Here is a 14,780-nt window from a genome sequence, read left to right as displayed (position 1 = left end):
ACACTCCTCTTCTGTGTCAGCCTACCACACGAGCCCAGTCCTGTGGGGACGCCTCCCCTACAGAATGTCCTCACGACTCCTGCCAGTGTCCTGATACCATGCCCTGCAGCTGGCTGGGTCAAGCTGAACATCTCCTTCACAGTGGTCACACCTCAGGTGCTCAGAGGAGCTGCCTCAAGTCTCTTATGCCCCCCTGCCTGGCAGGGTCCAGTCTGGTCAGGGATGCCCAGAGGACAGACAGCCCAGTTATCACCACGCTGAACCCAGGGCCTTCCACGTGCTCTGTCCCTTGACTTCAGATCTCTATGGATGCAGCAGGACTCAGCTTCTCCATGTGCACGTCGACCAGCGCCACCAGTCCTAACCGAGATGCGCCCTGGGCCAACAGCAAACAGCGTCTGGTGCAGCCTGGGTGTGCTGCACGCCCCACAGGGACCTCACCGCGCATGCTCGCCCTGCAGGGCCTCAGGCAGCGCACCGGGCTTGCTGCAGTCACAAGCACCCACGCCGACGGTGCCTCACTCCTCTCCCAGGGCAGTAACCTTGCTGAGGATGGACTGAGAGCCGCAGCCCTCGTGAAGACAGGCAGGGTCCCACGGGGGCGAGTTTCCATGACTTTCTCTTTAGCTGACGCTGGCAGGATGGAGACTCCGCGGTCACTCGGGTAGAGCTGCGTTCCCCACGGCAGGAGCTCTCTGGGAGCTGAGCCCTCCGCACTCTTCGCTGGTCCCTGCCTGAGCTCAGCAGCGCTCGCGCCGGCGCGCCCGTCTCCACTGCCGACCTCAAAGCTCCTGCCTCGCGCACCTCACTGCCCTCTTCACGGTCACAGGACCGCACCAGCTTCCTTCTACCATGTGCGTGGCGTCCAAGCTTCCCTTTCTTCCTACGGTCTTTTCTTTTTTACAGACAACTCGTGACCCAACATCACTGTAAACCAGAGATCTCACAGCCTCTCCAACCTCCTTGCTCTCCGTAACCCCAGGGCTCGGATGCCGCAGGGATCGTCTCTGTAGGCAGCCCACTAACCGGGCTTGCACGATTCATACACAAGGAACTATTTATCACAGTTCTAAGAATGGCACACGCAACATACGAGTTATAAAATGACACACGGGTGGGAGCCTGAACGCCAGGAGAGGCCTGAGGACTCGTGGGCAAATCTGCCCTGTGGACTGGCCTCACCTGCCACTGCAGGGTCCTCTCTGGGGCTCAAGACCCCAAGACCCTGTTACTGCCACACCCGAGGACATGGCATGCTGAGGCCACCACTTTCTGGACAGATGCTACAGTTGCCTGCCCCTAGCCCAGGCCCCTCAGAGACCAGAACAGGCAGCTCCTGAAGCTGGGCTGCTGTCTCGGAGGTGGCAGAGAGGGGCGGCTCCCTGGACATGCAAGGCTTCACGAGCGGAGGCTGCACAGGTGCTCCTGCAGCTGGTGGTGCTGCACTGTCCATCAGCCGCCTCTCGCAAGCCCTGCACATCCTGAGCCTGCTCCATTCTGTCCTGTACCCACAGCGGCCGACCAGAATCCCTGTCAGTGACAAGCTACAGCTTCAGACAAAGTGTGTGCTTGCAAACACATGACCTAGGGATACAGTCACTTTGAAGACATCACAAAACAAGTTCTCCCCAGCCCTGCCAGGGCCACGGCAACGCACAGGACACACAGCATGGGCAGTAGCCTGCATGACAGTGGGCGTGTCCCACCTGGGAAGGACCTAACCAACCACTGCCACCACATCACAAGCACCCCCAGGCAATGGCCATCTGCGGCACCAGAGCGTCCGTCCCCTCTGGACAGTCAGTGGCTGACGTACAGTTTACTGGACCTGCAGCTGGCACTCACCTGCTCATCCACGTAGGCATCAATCCTCTTCTGGCACTCCAGCCACTCCTCTGCCACCCTGCGCAGCTCCTCCTCGGAGCGCTGGTACCTCTGTAACAAGGTGCTGTACGTGTCCTCACTGCAGGTGTCGTGCGTGGTGGTTCCTAGCCTGGGAGGAAGGACGCCTTGTAGCAAAAGCAAGAGCTAAGGGTTCTGAGCCAGACCCAGAGGTGCCTCCTGCTGCTGCTGCCCCCTCCCAGGGCTGAAAGGGGTGCACAGCACAGCACAGCACCACGGCACTGCTGCGAGAGCTACCAGTCAGCTGTGCCTTTCAAATAAAGATAGGTTTTTTAAAGAAAAGCATTTTCTTAGTTCCTAAACATGTCAATATGTGAACTAAAATAATCGGAATAAAGACATCTTGATCAGGGTTATCCAGAATCAAAGACAACATTTATAGCAAATCTAGAGTAAAAAGATTATGTGCAAGGTTAGAAAGTACCATAATTCACATGAAGCACCAGAAACTACCCATAGGGAATCACTTAAATACACCACGGTTCACCTACACAAAAAGATACTAGGGAACCAGGCACAGGTCACAAATTCCACAATCATGTCCATTCACACTCGTATGTACTATTCATATATGTATATGTATGCACACATGTACATGCTTTGAAATGAAAGTATGCCCAGTGTCAGGCAAACATGAGTAAGCACCATGCTTCAACATGTGTTATGTGTGGATACAGGAAAAAAAACTGTTAAGAAACACTCAATTATTTACAGTATCTACTCTGTTTTCAGAAATATATTTGTAATGACAATCTAGCAATTTTATAAGAAAAGCAAACAACACAGCTGTTCTAAAATCAAAATCTCTTCATGGGCAGAAGCGGAGGCAGTGGCTGCCTCTCCTCTGACCTCCTTTCCCCTTGCAGGGTCACCTGCAAAAACTGTAACTAAAAACTGTAACTACTGTGTGGAAGGGAGTGTGCCCCACTGCTCAGGCAGGGCTCAGAACCTCCCCCTGCAGTGTGGAAGGGAGTGTGCCCCACTGCTCAGGCAGGGCTCAGAACCTCCCCCTGCAGAGCTGTGGCAGCTCACACTGTCTCTGCAGGCGACCACTCTGCTGAGTGATGCCAGTGACTCAGGGCACCCCCCAGCCTGCTGCATCTTCTCACTGGCCCAGCACTCGGCACGCTTGGCCTGGTGAAAGCTGAGACCACCAGGGGCTCAGAACACACGGGTGAACAAGGATGCAGACAGGGTCCGGAGTACCAAGGGGACACGGAAGAGAGCTGCCAATGTGCGTCAAGTCCCTAAGAGCCGTGGCCTGGGAGCTCCTGGGCACCTTCAGACCTTTGTCCTCCACCCTCCTCCCACCCCCACCTGTCAAGAGCCACAGCACAAACCCACCACTGCCCCTCAAGCTGAGTGTGGCGTACTGTCCAGGCAAAGCACGGCATTTACCTTCCTCTTATTTATGGGAATGTTAATCCTTTTCCATCAGTGTACACTGGAAAGCTGCACTGCGTGCCCCCTCAGGTTTTCGCCCTCGGCCTGTTACTCCCCCCCCCCCGAGAACTCCGCGCTCCGCGGCGTGAGGCGTGGCCGCGGGCTCAGCCTGATACCTGATCTGGGACAGCAGCGCCGGCAAGTTGCTCTGCAGAAGCGGCTCGGAAAAGACGAGATTTTCAAACAGGTGCTTGTTGTGCAGTTCCCAGGTAACCTGGAACTTCTTCAGATGTTCATTTTCCTAATACAAAAGGAAAAGATAAATACGAGATGTAGTAAATTGATGCAGACTCAAAATTCCCAGCCAGCCTCTCTAGCTACACTCCTCCACACAGGCCCAGAGGGCGGCCACACCACAGGTCCCAGAGCACACATGGAGCCTGAGCCCTGATGACAGGCCCTTCAGCCTCCGCTCCCTTCCAGGTAATCCACACACGCGAGAGACGGGACGCGCGGGGACGGCCGCAGCATCTGATGGTCGTCTTGCAATCAGGCTGTCAGGTGTAGGGGAAGCCATGCTATTCAAACAGCTGAAATGCATACAAATTCCTTGATGGCAAAGAACAGTAATTTCCTTGTTTATTTTAAGAAATCTCCCGGCCAGCGCCGCAGCTCACTAGGCTAATCCTCTGCCTACGGCGCCGGCACCCTGGGTTCTAGTCCCGGTTGGGGCGCCGGATTCTGTCCCGGTTGCTCTTCTTCTAGTCCAGCTCTCTGCTGTGGCCCGGGAGTGCAGTGGAGGATGGCCCAAGTGCTTGGGTCCTGCACCCCATGGGAGACCAGGAGGAGGCACCTGGCTCCGGATCGGCGCAGCGCGCCGGCCATCGTGGCCATTTGGGGGGTGAACCAATGGAAGGAAGACCTTTTTTCTCTCTCTCCCTCCCTCACTGTCTAACTCTGCCTATCCAAAAAAAAAAGAAACAAAAACAACAACAAAAACCTCCCGTTCTGGGGCTGGTGCTGTGGTATAGTGGATGAAACTGCTGCCTGCATTGCTGGCATACCATATGGGCACCGGTTCAAGTCTCAGCTGCTTTACTTCCAAGCCAGCTCTCTGCTGTGGCCTGAGAAAGCAGCAGCAGATGACCCAAGTCCTTGGGTCCCTGCACCTACATGGGAGACCTGGAAGAAGCTCCAGGATCCTGGCTTAGGATCGGCCCTGCTCAGGCCACTGTGGCCATTTCAGCAGTGAACCAATGATGGAAGACCTTTCTCTCTCTCTGTAACTCTGCCTTTCAAATAAAGAAATACATCTAAAAAAAAAAAAAAAGAAAGAAAGAAAGGAAAGGAAGGGAAGGAGGGAGAAAAAAAGGGAAGGGAAGAGAGGAAGAGAGAAAGAGAGGAAAGGAAGAGAGGGCGGGACCTCCCATCCTGGAAGATGTAGTGATGCCCTGGCAAGGGGAAGGTCTTTCTCCTTCCTATAAATGCGGATAATACTGTGAAACCATTCTGGGAGGACCCAGGCTTCACCAAGGGTGCCGTCCAGAGAAGAGCACTGTCTCAGGGCAAGATCAGGGAGCTGATGGCACCTCCGCCTCTCCTTGGTGTGCTCTCACAGGTGACAGTCTTGCTACAGCGATGTGCACCGAGCCCGTGCTCCTGCCTGTGAGCTCCACGTGTGTAGCTGTGCTGGGGTTGTGGGACATCTCGGTCAACGCTCCTGACTCACACACGGACAGCTCTGGGAACTGTGACTACGAATCAGAATGTGTCTCCTCGGACGAGGCTGCTCAGTCACTGCAACTGGTGGGCTGCTCACGTTCACAGCTCAGTCAAGCCGAATGGACAGTTCGTCAATGAATCACACAGAACACCCGTAACTCTGTCACCTGATAACCAAGGCGGCAGAGGGGCAGAGAGAACAAGTCACAGTCATAAATTTCTGCTCCTGGAAACAAACAGGCAGAGAAGATGCAGAGAGCACACCAGCGACCCTGCAGGAAGCTAAGCAGCCTGGGTTTGCTAGGCTCAGCAGTGACTGCGCGACATTGCAGAAAACCTCACACCTTCACTTGTGAATATTTCGAGTGCTTTTCCCGTTCTCCTCCCAGATGTGAACCCATCACTGCTTCCCAGGAAGCACCTCCCACAGCCTCAGGAGACCAGGGCATGGCAACTCCTGAAGTCGGCCCAGGCCCGGAATGCCACCCTGCTAGGCACGAAGATGTTTACAGTAACACGTGTCTTAGCTTCAGCCAGGTCTACACTGCACAGGCCCTGTGCACGCGGCGGGTCACAAAGCCGCATGGTCACAAACACCTGCTACAGCGCTCCTCAGGCAGCAGGGGAGGGGCCCACAGGTGCGTTTCCCATTAGAGGCCCATTTCTGGGTGCCGTTCTTTCTATCTGATGCAGTCAGAAGAGCAGGGGCTGGGGTGGCCACAGGGAGCCAGGCAGGGCCAGCAGGGAAGGAGCTGGCAGAGTTCACACAGCAAGCAGCCCTGCTGCTGTGAAGGTAAGTGACACTGTCTGTGGCTCCTCCCAAGATCTGAACTTTCAAGAAAAAGCCAGAAATGTGGAAAACTGCATCTGCCACTGTGCTTTGTGCCGAGGTCGGCGTTGACACCGACATGTCATTTCTCAATACCAAACGATGCGATGTGTCAGATGAGGCAGAGCTGCACCATTCAGGGGAGAGTCTAAACGACCCACACAGCATGCTGGACCTTCACGCAGGAGAGCAGGATCCACTCCAAAGGGGGCCAGCCCAGCAGAGGACTGGGACTCAGATCCCAGCTGCAACCCTCGGGACACTCCGAAGCTGTCATCTGGTTTCCAAGGCCACAGTGACCGCAGAAGGCTCCTGATACAGCCCGGCTCTTTCAGCTGTCTCTGTGTGGGACCAGGATGTCCTCAGTAACTTCAACCCAGACCACCTGTGACAGCAGGCTCCACACAGACGCACACAGACCACCTGAGACAGCAGGCTCAAAACAGACGCACACAGACCACCTGTGACACAGACGCACACAGACCACCTGAGACAGCAGGCTCAACACAGACGCACACAGACCACCTGAGACAGCAGGCTCAACACAGACGCACACAGACCACCTGTGACAACAGGCTCCACACAGACCACCTGTGACACAGACGCACACAGACCACCTGAGACAGCAGGCTCAACACAGACCACCTGAGACAGCAGGCTCAACACAGACACACACAGACCACCTGTGACACAGACGCACACAGACGCACACAGACCACCTGAGACAGCAAGCTCAACACAGACACACACAGACCACCTGAGACAGCAGGCTCCACACAGACGCACACAGACCACCTGAGACAGCAGGCTCCACACAGACGCACACAGACCACCTGAGACAGCAGGCTCAACACAGACGCACACAGACCACCTGTGACAACAGGCTCCACACAGACCACCTGTGACACAGACGCACACAGACCACCTGAGACAGCAGGCTCAACACAGACCACCTGAGACAGCAGGCTCAACACAGACACACACAGACCACCTGTGACACAGACGCACACAGACGCACACAGACCACCTGAGACAGCAAGCTCAACACAGACACACACAGACCACCTGAGACAGCAGGCTCCACACAGACGCACACAGACCACCTGAGACAGCAGGCTCCACACAGACGCACACAGACCACCTGAGACAGCAGGCTCCACACAGACGCACACAGACCACCTGAGACAGCAGGCTCAACACAGACGCACACAGACCACCTGAGACAGCAGGCTCCACACAGACGCACACAGACCACCTGAGACAGCAGGCTCAACACAGACGCACACAGACCACCTGTGACAACAGGCTCCACACAGACCACCTGTGACAACAGGCTCCACACAGACCACCTGTGACACAGACGCACACAGACCACCTGAGACAGCAGGCTCAACACAGACCACCTGAGACAGCAGGCTCAACACAGACACACACAGACCACCTGTGACACAGACGCACACAGACGCACACAGACCACCTGAGACAGCAGGCTCAACACAGACACAGACCACCTGAGACAGCAGGCTCCACACAGACACACACAGACCACCTGAGACAGCAGGCTCAACACAGACGCACACAGACCACCTGCGACAGCAGGCTCAACACAGACGCACACAGACCACCTGAGACAGCAGGCTCCACACAGACGCACACAGACCACCTGAGACAGCAGGCTCAACACAGACGCACACAGACCACCTGAGACAGCAGGCTCCACACAGACGCACACAGACCACCTGAGACAGCAGGCTCAACACAGACGCACACAGACTACCTGAGACAGCAGGCTCAACACAGACGCACACAGACCACCTGAGACAGCAGGCTCAACACAGACGCACACAGACCACCTGAGACAGCAGGCTCAACACAGACGCACACAGACCACCTGAGACAGCAGGCTCAACACAGATGCACACAGACCACCTGTGACAACAGGCTCCACACAGACCACCTGTGACAACAGGCTCCACACAGACCACCTGTGACACAGACGCACACAGACCACCCGAGACAGCAGGCTCAACACAGACCACCTGAGACAGCAGGCTCAACACAGACACACACAGACCACCTGTGACACAGACGCACACAGACGCACACAGACCACCTGAGACAGCAGGCTCAACACAGACACACACAGACCACCTGTGACACAGACGCACACAGACCACCTGAGACAGCAGGCTCCACACAGACGCACACAGACCACCTGAGACAGCAGGCTTAACACAGACGCACACAGACCACCTGAGACAGCAGGCTCAACACAGACGCACACAGACCACCTGAGACAGCAGGCTCAACACAGACGCACACAGACCACCTGAGACAGCAGGCTCCACACAGACGCACACAGACCACCTGAGACAGCAGGCTCAACACAGACGCACACAGACCACCTGAGACAGCAGGCTCAACACAGACGCACACAGACCACCTGAGACAGCAGGCTCCACACAGACGCACACAGACCACCTGTGACACAGACGCACACAGACCACCTGAGACAGCAGGCTCCACACAGACGCACACAGACCACCTGAGACAGCAGGCTCCACACAGACGCACACAGACCACCTGAGACAGCAGGCTCAACACAGACGCACACAGACCACCTATGACAACAGGCTCCACACAGACCACCTGTGACAACAGGCTCCACACAGACCACCTGTGACACAGACGCACACAGACCACCTGAGACAGCAGGCTCAACACAGACCACCTGAGACAGCAGGCTCAACACAGACACACACAGACCACCTGTGACACAGACGCACACAGACCACCTGTGACAGCAGGCTTAACACAGACGCACACAGACCACCTGCGACACAGACGTACACAGACCACCTGTGACAGCAGGCTCCACACAGACGCACACAGACCACCTGCGACAGCAGGCTCAACACAGACGCACACAGACCACCTGTGACACAGACGCATCCCCGAAAAATCCAACTGCTGGACAACAAAGAGACTGGCAAAACCGTTAAGGGTACCACTCTTGTAAATCTTTTTTTGAAAAGTTACTTTTTAATGTAAAATATGTTACTTGTGTCATGGCTGCTCCACTTCCAATCCAGTTCCCTGCTCATGTGCCTGGGAAAGCAGCAGAAGACGGTCCAATGTGGGAGACCCTGAAGAAGCCCCTGGCTCCTGGCTCCAGCCTGGCCCAGCCCTGGCTGTTGCAGCCATTTGGGGAGTGAACCACAGGTAGACGATCTTTCTGTCTCTGTAACTCTGACTTTCAGATAAATAAAATAAATCTTTAAAAAGAATATGCTATTATGTTATTTAATAAGTTCAGATGGCTTACCAAACATTTAAAAAATTTCCCAGTTTTAATTTCAATACAGTAAACACTGATATAAGCCATACAAACAAAAGCTCTTTGAGTCCTCAATGTTTAAGCATAAAGGGGCCGGAGAACCACCTGCTGCAAGACACAGACCATCTCCTAAACCCGTCTGGAAGTTCTTCCGCACAGGTCACTGGGCAGCACAGTTAAGAAAGCTGCTACACACAAAGGCTGCTGAGTCCTCAACACCACACCACAATGTGATTGTTAAGATGGACTGCATTGTTTGACAGTAAGAAATTACTAGTTTTCATGGGTGTGATGATGGACTGGCGACATAATGTAATGTAATGTCTATTTTCAGAGATGTGTGTTAGAATATTCTTAGACAAAAAGGCGTAATGTCTGCGACTTGCTCTGAGCTCCTTTATTAAAGAGAGGAGGTGGAAGGAAAGGGAGAAAAAGAGGCACAAGGAAGCCAGTGTGACTTAACACAGCTAACCACGAATCGGAGAGGGCAGAGATCTGGCGTTAGTCTCTGTCTTGAAATCACAATTATGCAATCAGAACATCATACGATTTAAAACAAACATCCATATTGTTTTTGAGATGACTCTTTCTTTGATGTTCCAAAGATGTCGCTACATCTAGGTAAGGATTTTAATTAATTTATTTATTTGGAAGTCAGAGTTGGGGCCAGTGCTGTGGCGCAGTGGGTTAACTCCCTGGCCTGCAGTGCTGGCATCCCATATGGGCGCCAGTTCGAGTCCCGGCTGCTCCTCTTCCAATCCAGCTCTCTGCTTTGGCCTGGGAAAGCAGTGGAAGGTGGCTCAAGTGCTTGGGCTGCTACACCCACGTGGGAGACCTGGAAGAAGCTCCTGGCTCCTGGCTTCTGATCAGCGCAGCTCCAGCCGTTGCAGCCAATTAGGGAGTGAACCATCAGATGGAAGGCCTCTCTCTCTCTCTCTCTCTCTCTCTCTCTGTGTAACTCTGAATTTCAAGTAAATAAATCTTAAAAAATAAAGTAGAATTTTAAAAAAAGGCTCACTTGACCTTTAAAAGTCAGTTACAGAGAGATTGTCCATCTACTGGTTCACTACCCAGATGGGCATAAAGGCCAGAGCTGGGCCAGGCTGGAGTGAGGAGCCAGAAACCAGGAGCTTCACCTGGATCTCCCATGTGAGAGAGCACTTGGGCCATCTTCTGCTTCTTTCCTCAGGCCACTGGCAGGGAGCTGGATTGGAAATGGAGCAGCTGGGACACGAACTATGCCCACAGCGGATGCCAATGTTGCAGGTGGTGGCTTTGCCCATTATGGCACAACCCCATTCCCTAGGCAATGATTTTAAATTTTATTTTATTTGAAAAATTTGACAGGCTTCCTTGACTCAGACTGGTGTCAACAATGAAGGACATCTGTCAGTCACCATCTCTACCTACCTCACTCTAACTGTGCTCTGAAGCCTGGCGGGTGAGGAGCCTCACGGTGTACGCGGGGCTCTGCTGCGCTCCTGGGCTTCGGCTCTCAGAGCTACAGTCTGCAGAACTCCTTCAGCTCTTTCTTCCGACTCACCAGTTCTCTTCAATCTACAGATTAATAAGCTATTTAAAAACGCACTGTTTTCTATTTCTAGGGTTTTTTTTTTTAAGCAAATCTTAATAATCACTGTTCAGAGTTTTAATCCTTAACTCATAATCTTAAAGCTTTGTATTTCCTTAACACAGTAAACACAGCGCCTTTCTATTTCTGATATAAAGCTGTGCCTGGTGCACCTGCAGGTTCTCATCTGCCGTGTCCTGCACGCTGGCTGCATTCTGTGATGTTTCCTCACCATGCGCTGCTCACTCCAGAGGTTTTACCTATGCAAATTCTTCTGAGGTCAGATTGAAGGTCAAGCCTCCCAAAAGCTTTCTTTTTTCTTTTTTTCCTTTTTAAAGATTGTATTTATTTATTTGAGAGGCAGAGTTCAGAGAGAGGGAGAAACAGAGAGAAAGGACCATTCGCTGGTTCACTCCCCAAATGGCTGCAATGGCCGGTGCAGGGACCCAAGCACTTGGGCCACCCCTCATGCTTTCCCAGGCCACAGCAGCGAGCTGGAGCAGCCGAGGTATGAACGGTGTCCATGTGGGATGCCGGCGCCCAGGTGGAGACTTAGCCCACCAGGCCACCGCGCCAGCTGCTCAAAGGCTTCCCGCGACTGCCTGAGCGGACAGCAGCCCCGTGCCCCTGTGAAATACCTTCTGAGCACGTGTCCAGCCCACGAGCCCTTGGGCAATAAACCCTGCTGCACCAGCCAGCTGTCCCTTCAGCTGCCACTGGCTCCTTCACCATCATGCTGTGGTTTTCATCATCAGTGGGCCCTGCGTTACGAGCTGATCCCAACCAGGGCTGGACCGAAGTTCTATCTCCTAATCCTTGAAGCAGACGTCGGCTTTTAAGCACGTCCATGTCTCAAGGATTCCAGCTTTCAACTGATTTTTCACCGCTAGGACTTCTTCCCTCTCACACCATCTTGACTATGTTTTTACATATTTTATCTTATGCTACCCTGTACATGTATCTGTTTCCCTTAGAGAAAGGAGTAACTCCAGGCACACACTCTGCTGTGCCACTGGAAATCACAGTGGTTTCTGTGTGTAAACAAAGTGAAATAAAACACTGATCACATAGCTATATTTTGTGCTTAAGAACTGATGATTTTTTTTTTAATTACAAGAAAATATCCCATAGAAATGGAAGGAATTTGCTCCCGTAAGCATGTTGTAGGTTACTTTTGCTGGCTTGCTCTACCCTCCTCAGGATGGCTGGAGGCCGCCAGGCCGGGCAGGCAGGAGAGCGCTGGACCTGGGCCCTTGTTCTCAGGATGCAGGGTGGGCAGAGTGAAGGTGGTGGCTCTGGACTTGGAGCTCTGAAGGACAGAGCTGGGGGAGGTGGGAGGCAGTGTGGTAAGCGACACCGAGGACAGCCTGGCCCTGTCGGTGCACTCAAGTCTGAGGCAGGACCAGCATGACCCTACCTCCCTGCTCCCCAAGCCTCTCCAAGGTCATTCCAGGCGCGGCTCAGGCTGCCAGCCTCCTGCAGTGCTTCCCAAACAGTGTGCGTGAAGTTTGTTAGGGAGCGTCCATCAACTTCAGAGTCAGAGATTATCATGCTGAAAACCTTAGGGACCACTCGTTACTAGTTTTAAAATGTGGTTTTACCACTAAAAAAGCACCCAAAACTAACCTTACATAAAACTTAAGCAATTATGAAAAACTCCACAGCCCATCCGTCAGTAGGTGGGTGGTGGGTCTCCCCTACACAGCCCACCCGTGAGTGGGTGGTGGGTCTCCCCTACACAGCCCACCCGTGAGTGAGTGGGTGGTGGATCTCCCCTACACAGCCCACCGTGAGTGGGTGGTGGGTCTCCCCTACACAGCCCACCCGTCAGTGAGTGGGTGGTGGGTCTCCTCTACACAGCCCACCCGTCAGTGAGTGGGTGGTGGGTCTCCTCTACACAGCCCACCTGTGAGTGAGTGGGTGGTGGGTCTCCCCTACACAGCCCACCGTGAGTGGGTGGTGGGTCTCCCCTACACAGCCCACCCGTGAGTGAGTGGGTGGTGGGTCTCCCCTACACAGCCCACCCGTGAGTGAGTGGGTGGTGGGTCTCCCCTACACAGCCCACCCGTGAGTGAGTGGGTGGTGGGTCTCCCCTACACAGCCCACCCGTGAGTGAGTGGGTGGTGGGTCTCCCCTACATAGCCCACCCGTGAGTGAGTGGGTGGTGGGTCTCCCCTACAGAGCCCACCGTGAGCAGTGGGTGGTGGGTCTCCCCTACAGAGCCCACCGTGAGCAGTGGGTGGTGGGTCTCCCCTACAGAGCCCACCGTGAGCAGTGGGTGGTGGGTCTCTCCTATACAGCCCACCCGTGAGTGAGTGGGTGGTGGGTCTCCCCTACACAGCCCACCCGTGAGTGAGTGGGTGGTGGGTCTCCCCTACACAGCCCACCGTGAGCAGTGGGTGGTGGGTCTCCCCTACACAGCCCACCCGTGAGTGAGTAGGTGGTGGGTCTCCCCTACAGAGCCCACCCGTGAGTGAGTGGGTGGTGGGTCTCCCCTACACAGCCCACCCGTGAGCAGTGGGTGGTGGGTCTCCCCTACAGAGCCCACCCGTGAGTGAGTGGGTGGTGGGTCTCCCCTACAGAGCCCACCGTGAGCAGTGGGTGGTGGGTCTCCCCTACACAGCCCACCCGTGAGTGAGTGGGTGGTGGGTCTCCCCTACTCAGCCCACCCGTGAGTGAGTAGGTGGTGGGTCTCTCCTACACAGCCCACCCGTGAGTGAGTGGGTGGTGGGTCTCCCCTACACAGCCCACCCGTGAGTGAGTAGGTGGTGGGTCTCTCCTACACAGCCCACCCGTGAGTGAGTGGGTGGTGGGTCTCCCCTACACAGCCCACCGTGAGTGGGTGGTGGGTCTCCCCTACACAGCCCACCGTGAGTGGGTGGTGGGTCTCCCCTACACAGCCCACCCGTGAGTGAGTGGGTGGTGGGTCTCCCCTACACAGCCCACCCGTGAGTGAGTGGGTGGTGGGTCTCCCCTACACAGCCCACCGTGAGTGGGTGGTGGGTCTCCCCTACACAGCCCACCCGTGAGTGAGTGGGTGGTGGGTCTCCCCTACACAGCCCACCCGTGAGTGAGTGGGTGGTGGGTCTCCCCTACACAGCCCACCCGTGAGTGAGTGGGTGGTGGGTCTCCCCTACACAGCCCACCCGTCAGTGAGTGGGTGGTGGGTCTCCCCTACACAGCCCACCGTGAGTGGGTGGTGGGTCTCCCCTACACAGCCCACCGTGAGTGGGTGGTGGGTCTCCCCTACAGAGCCCACCCGTGAGTGAGTGGGTGGTGGGTCTCCCCTACAGAGCCCACCCGTGAGTGAGTGGGTGGTGGGTCTCCCCTACACAGCCCACCCGTGAGTGGGTGGTGGGTCTCCCCTACACAGCCCACCCGTGAGTGAGTAGGTGGTGGGTCTCCCCTACAGAGCCCACCGTGAGTGAGTGGGTGGTGGGTCTCCCCTACAGAGCCCACCCGTGAGTGAGTGGGTGGTGGGTCTCCCCTACACAGCCCACCGTGAGCAGTGGGTGGTGGGTCTCCCCTACAGAGCCCACCGTGAGTGAGTGGGTGGTGGGTCTCCCCTACAGAGCCCACCGTGAGTGAGTGGGTGGTGGGTCTCCCCTACAGAGCCCACCGTGAGCAGTGGGTGGCTCTCTCCTAGTCAAGAGAGCGCTCCTGGCTTGTCTCTGGGGAGCACGGTCACTTCTGGCGGCAGGTACACTGCGGCCAAGGACCAACTCCGCTGACCAGTGATCCCACTGCACTCCACACCTCCCTCCACCCCAGGTGGCAGTCCACTTTCAGAAGCTGGCACTCACTTGTCTCCTGGGAGGTAACGCAGGAGGCAGATGCATCGAGTCTGTGAGCCTATCCTTACCCCCGCGCTGGGTGGACGCGAGAGCCCCGGGCCTGACCAAAGGGAGGGCTGTAAGCTGGCCACCCTCCAGTCTTCATGCTCTCCACGTGCATCCGTCTCAGGCCAGCTCTGTCCGCAGTAACAGAACCAACAAGCGGACACACACTGATCCTCCACTCAGCTCAGCCCCCGTGCT

The 14,780-nt window shown here is 55.3% G+C and overlaps 1 protein-coding gene across 4 annotated transcripts in view; it reads right to left on the bottom strand.

Annotated features, from left to right (window-relative positions):
- FAM193A (family with sequence similarity 193 member A) overlaps nucleotides 1–14,780 on the bottom strand; it is a 154,399-nt gene that overhangs the window by 59,999 nt on the left and 79,620 nt on the right. For all 4 annotated transcript variants that reach the window (XR_016228478.1, XR_016228479.1, XM_070067973.2 and 1 more), the window contains exons 6-7: nucleotides 3,462–3,586; nucleotides 1,846–1,993 (exon numbers count right to left, since the gene is read on the bottom strand). Coding sequence is in view for 2 of the 4 variants with exons in the window: in XM_070067973.2 (XP_069924074.2) it covers nucleotides 1,846–1,993; nucleotides 3,462–3,586 (273 nt within the window). In the remaining 2 variants the exon portion in view is untranslated. The remainder of the gene's footprint in view (nucleotides 1–1,845; nucleotides 1,994–3,461; nucleotides 3,587–14,780) is intronic.

The sequence above is a fragment of the Oryctolagus cuniculus genome, chromosome 2 (assembly GCF_051225735.1).
Source record: "Oryctolagus cuniculus isolate XC-2025 breed Fujian yellow rabbit chromosome 2, ASM5122573v1, whole genome shotgun sequence".
NCBI lineage: Eukaryota > Metazoa > Chordata > Mammalia > Lagomorpha > Leporidae > Oryctolagus > Oryctolagus cuniculus.
The sequence above is the reverse complement of the archived record's forward strand: the minus strand, read 5'-3'. Positions and strand labels throughout refer to the sequence as shown.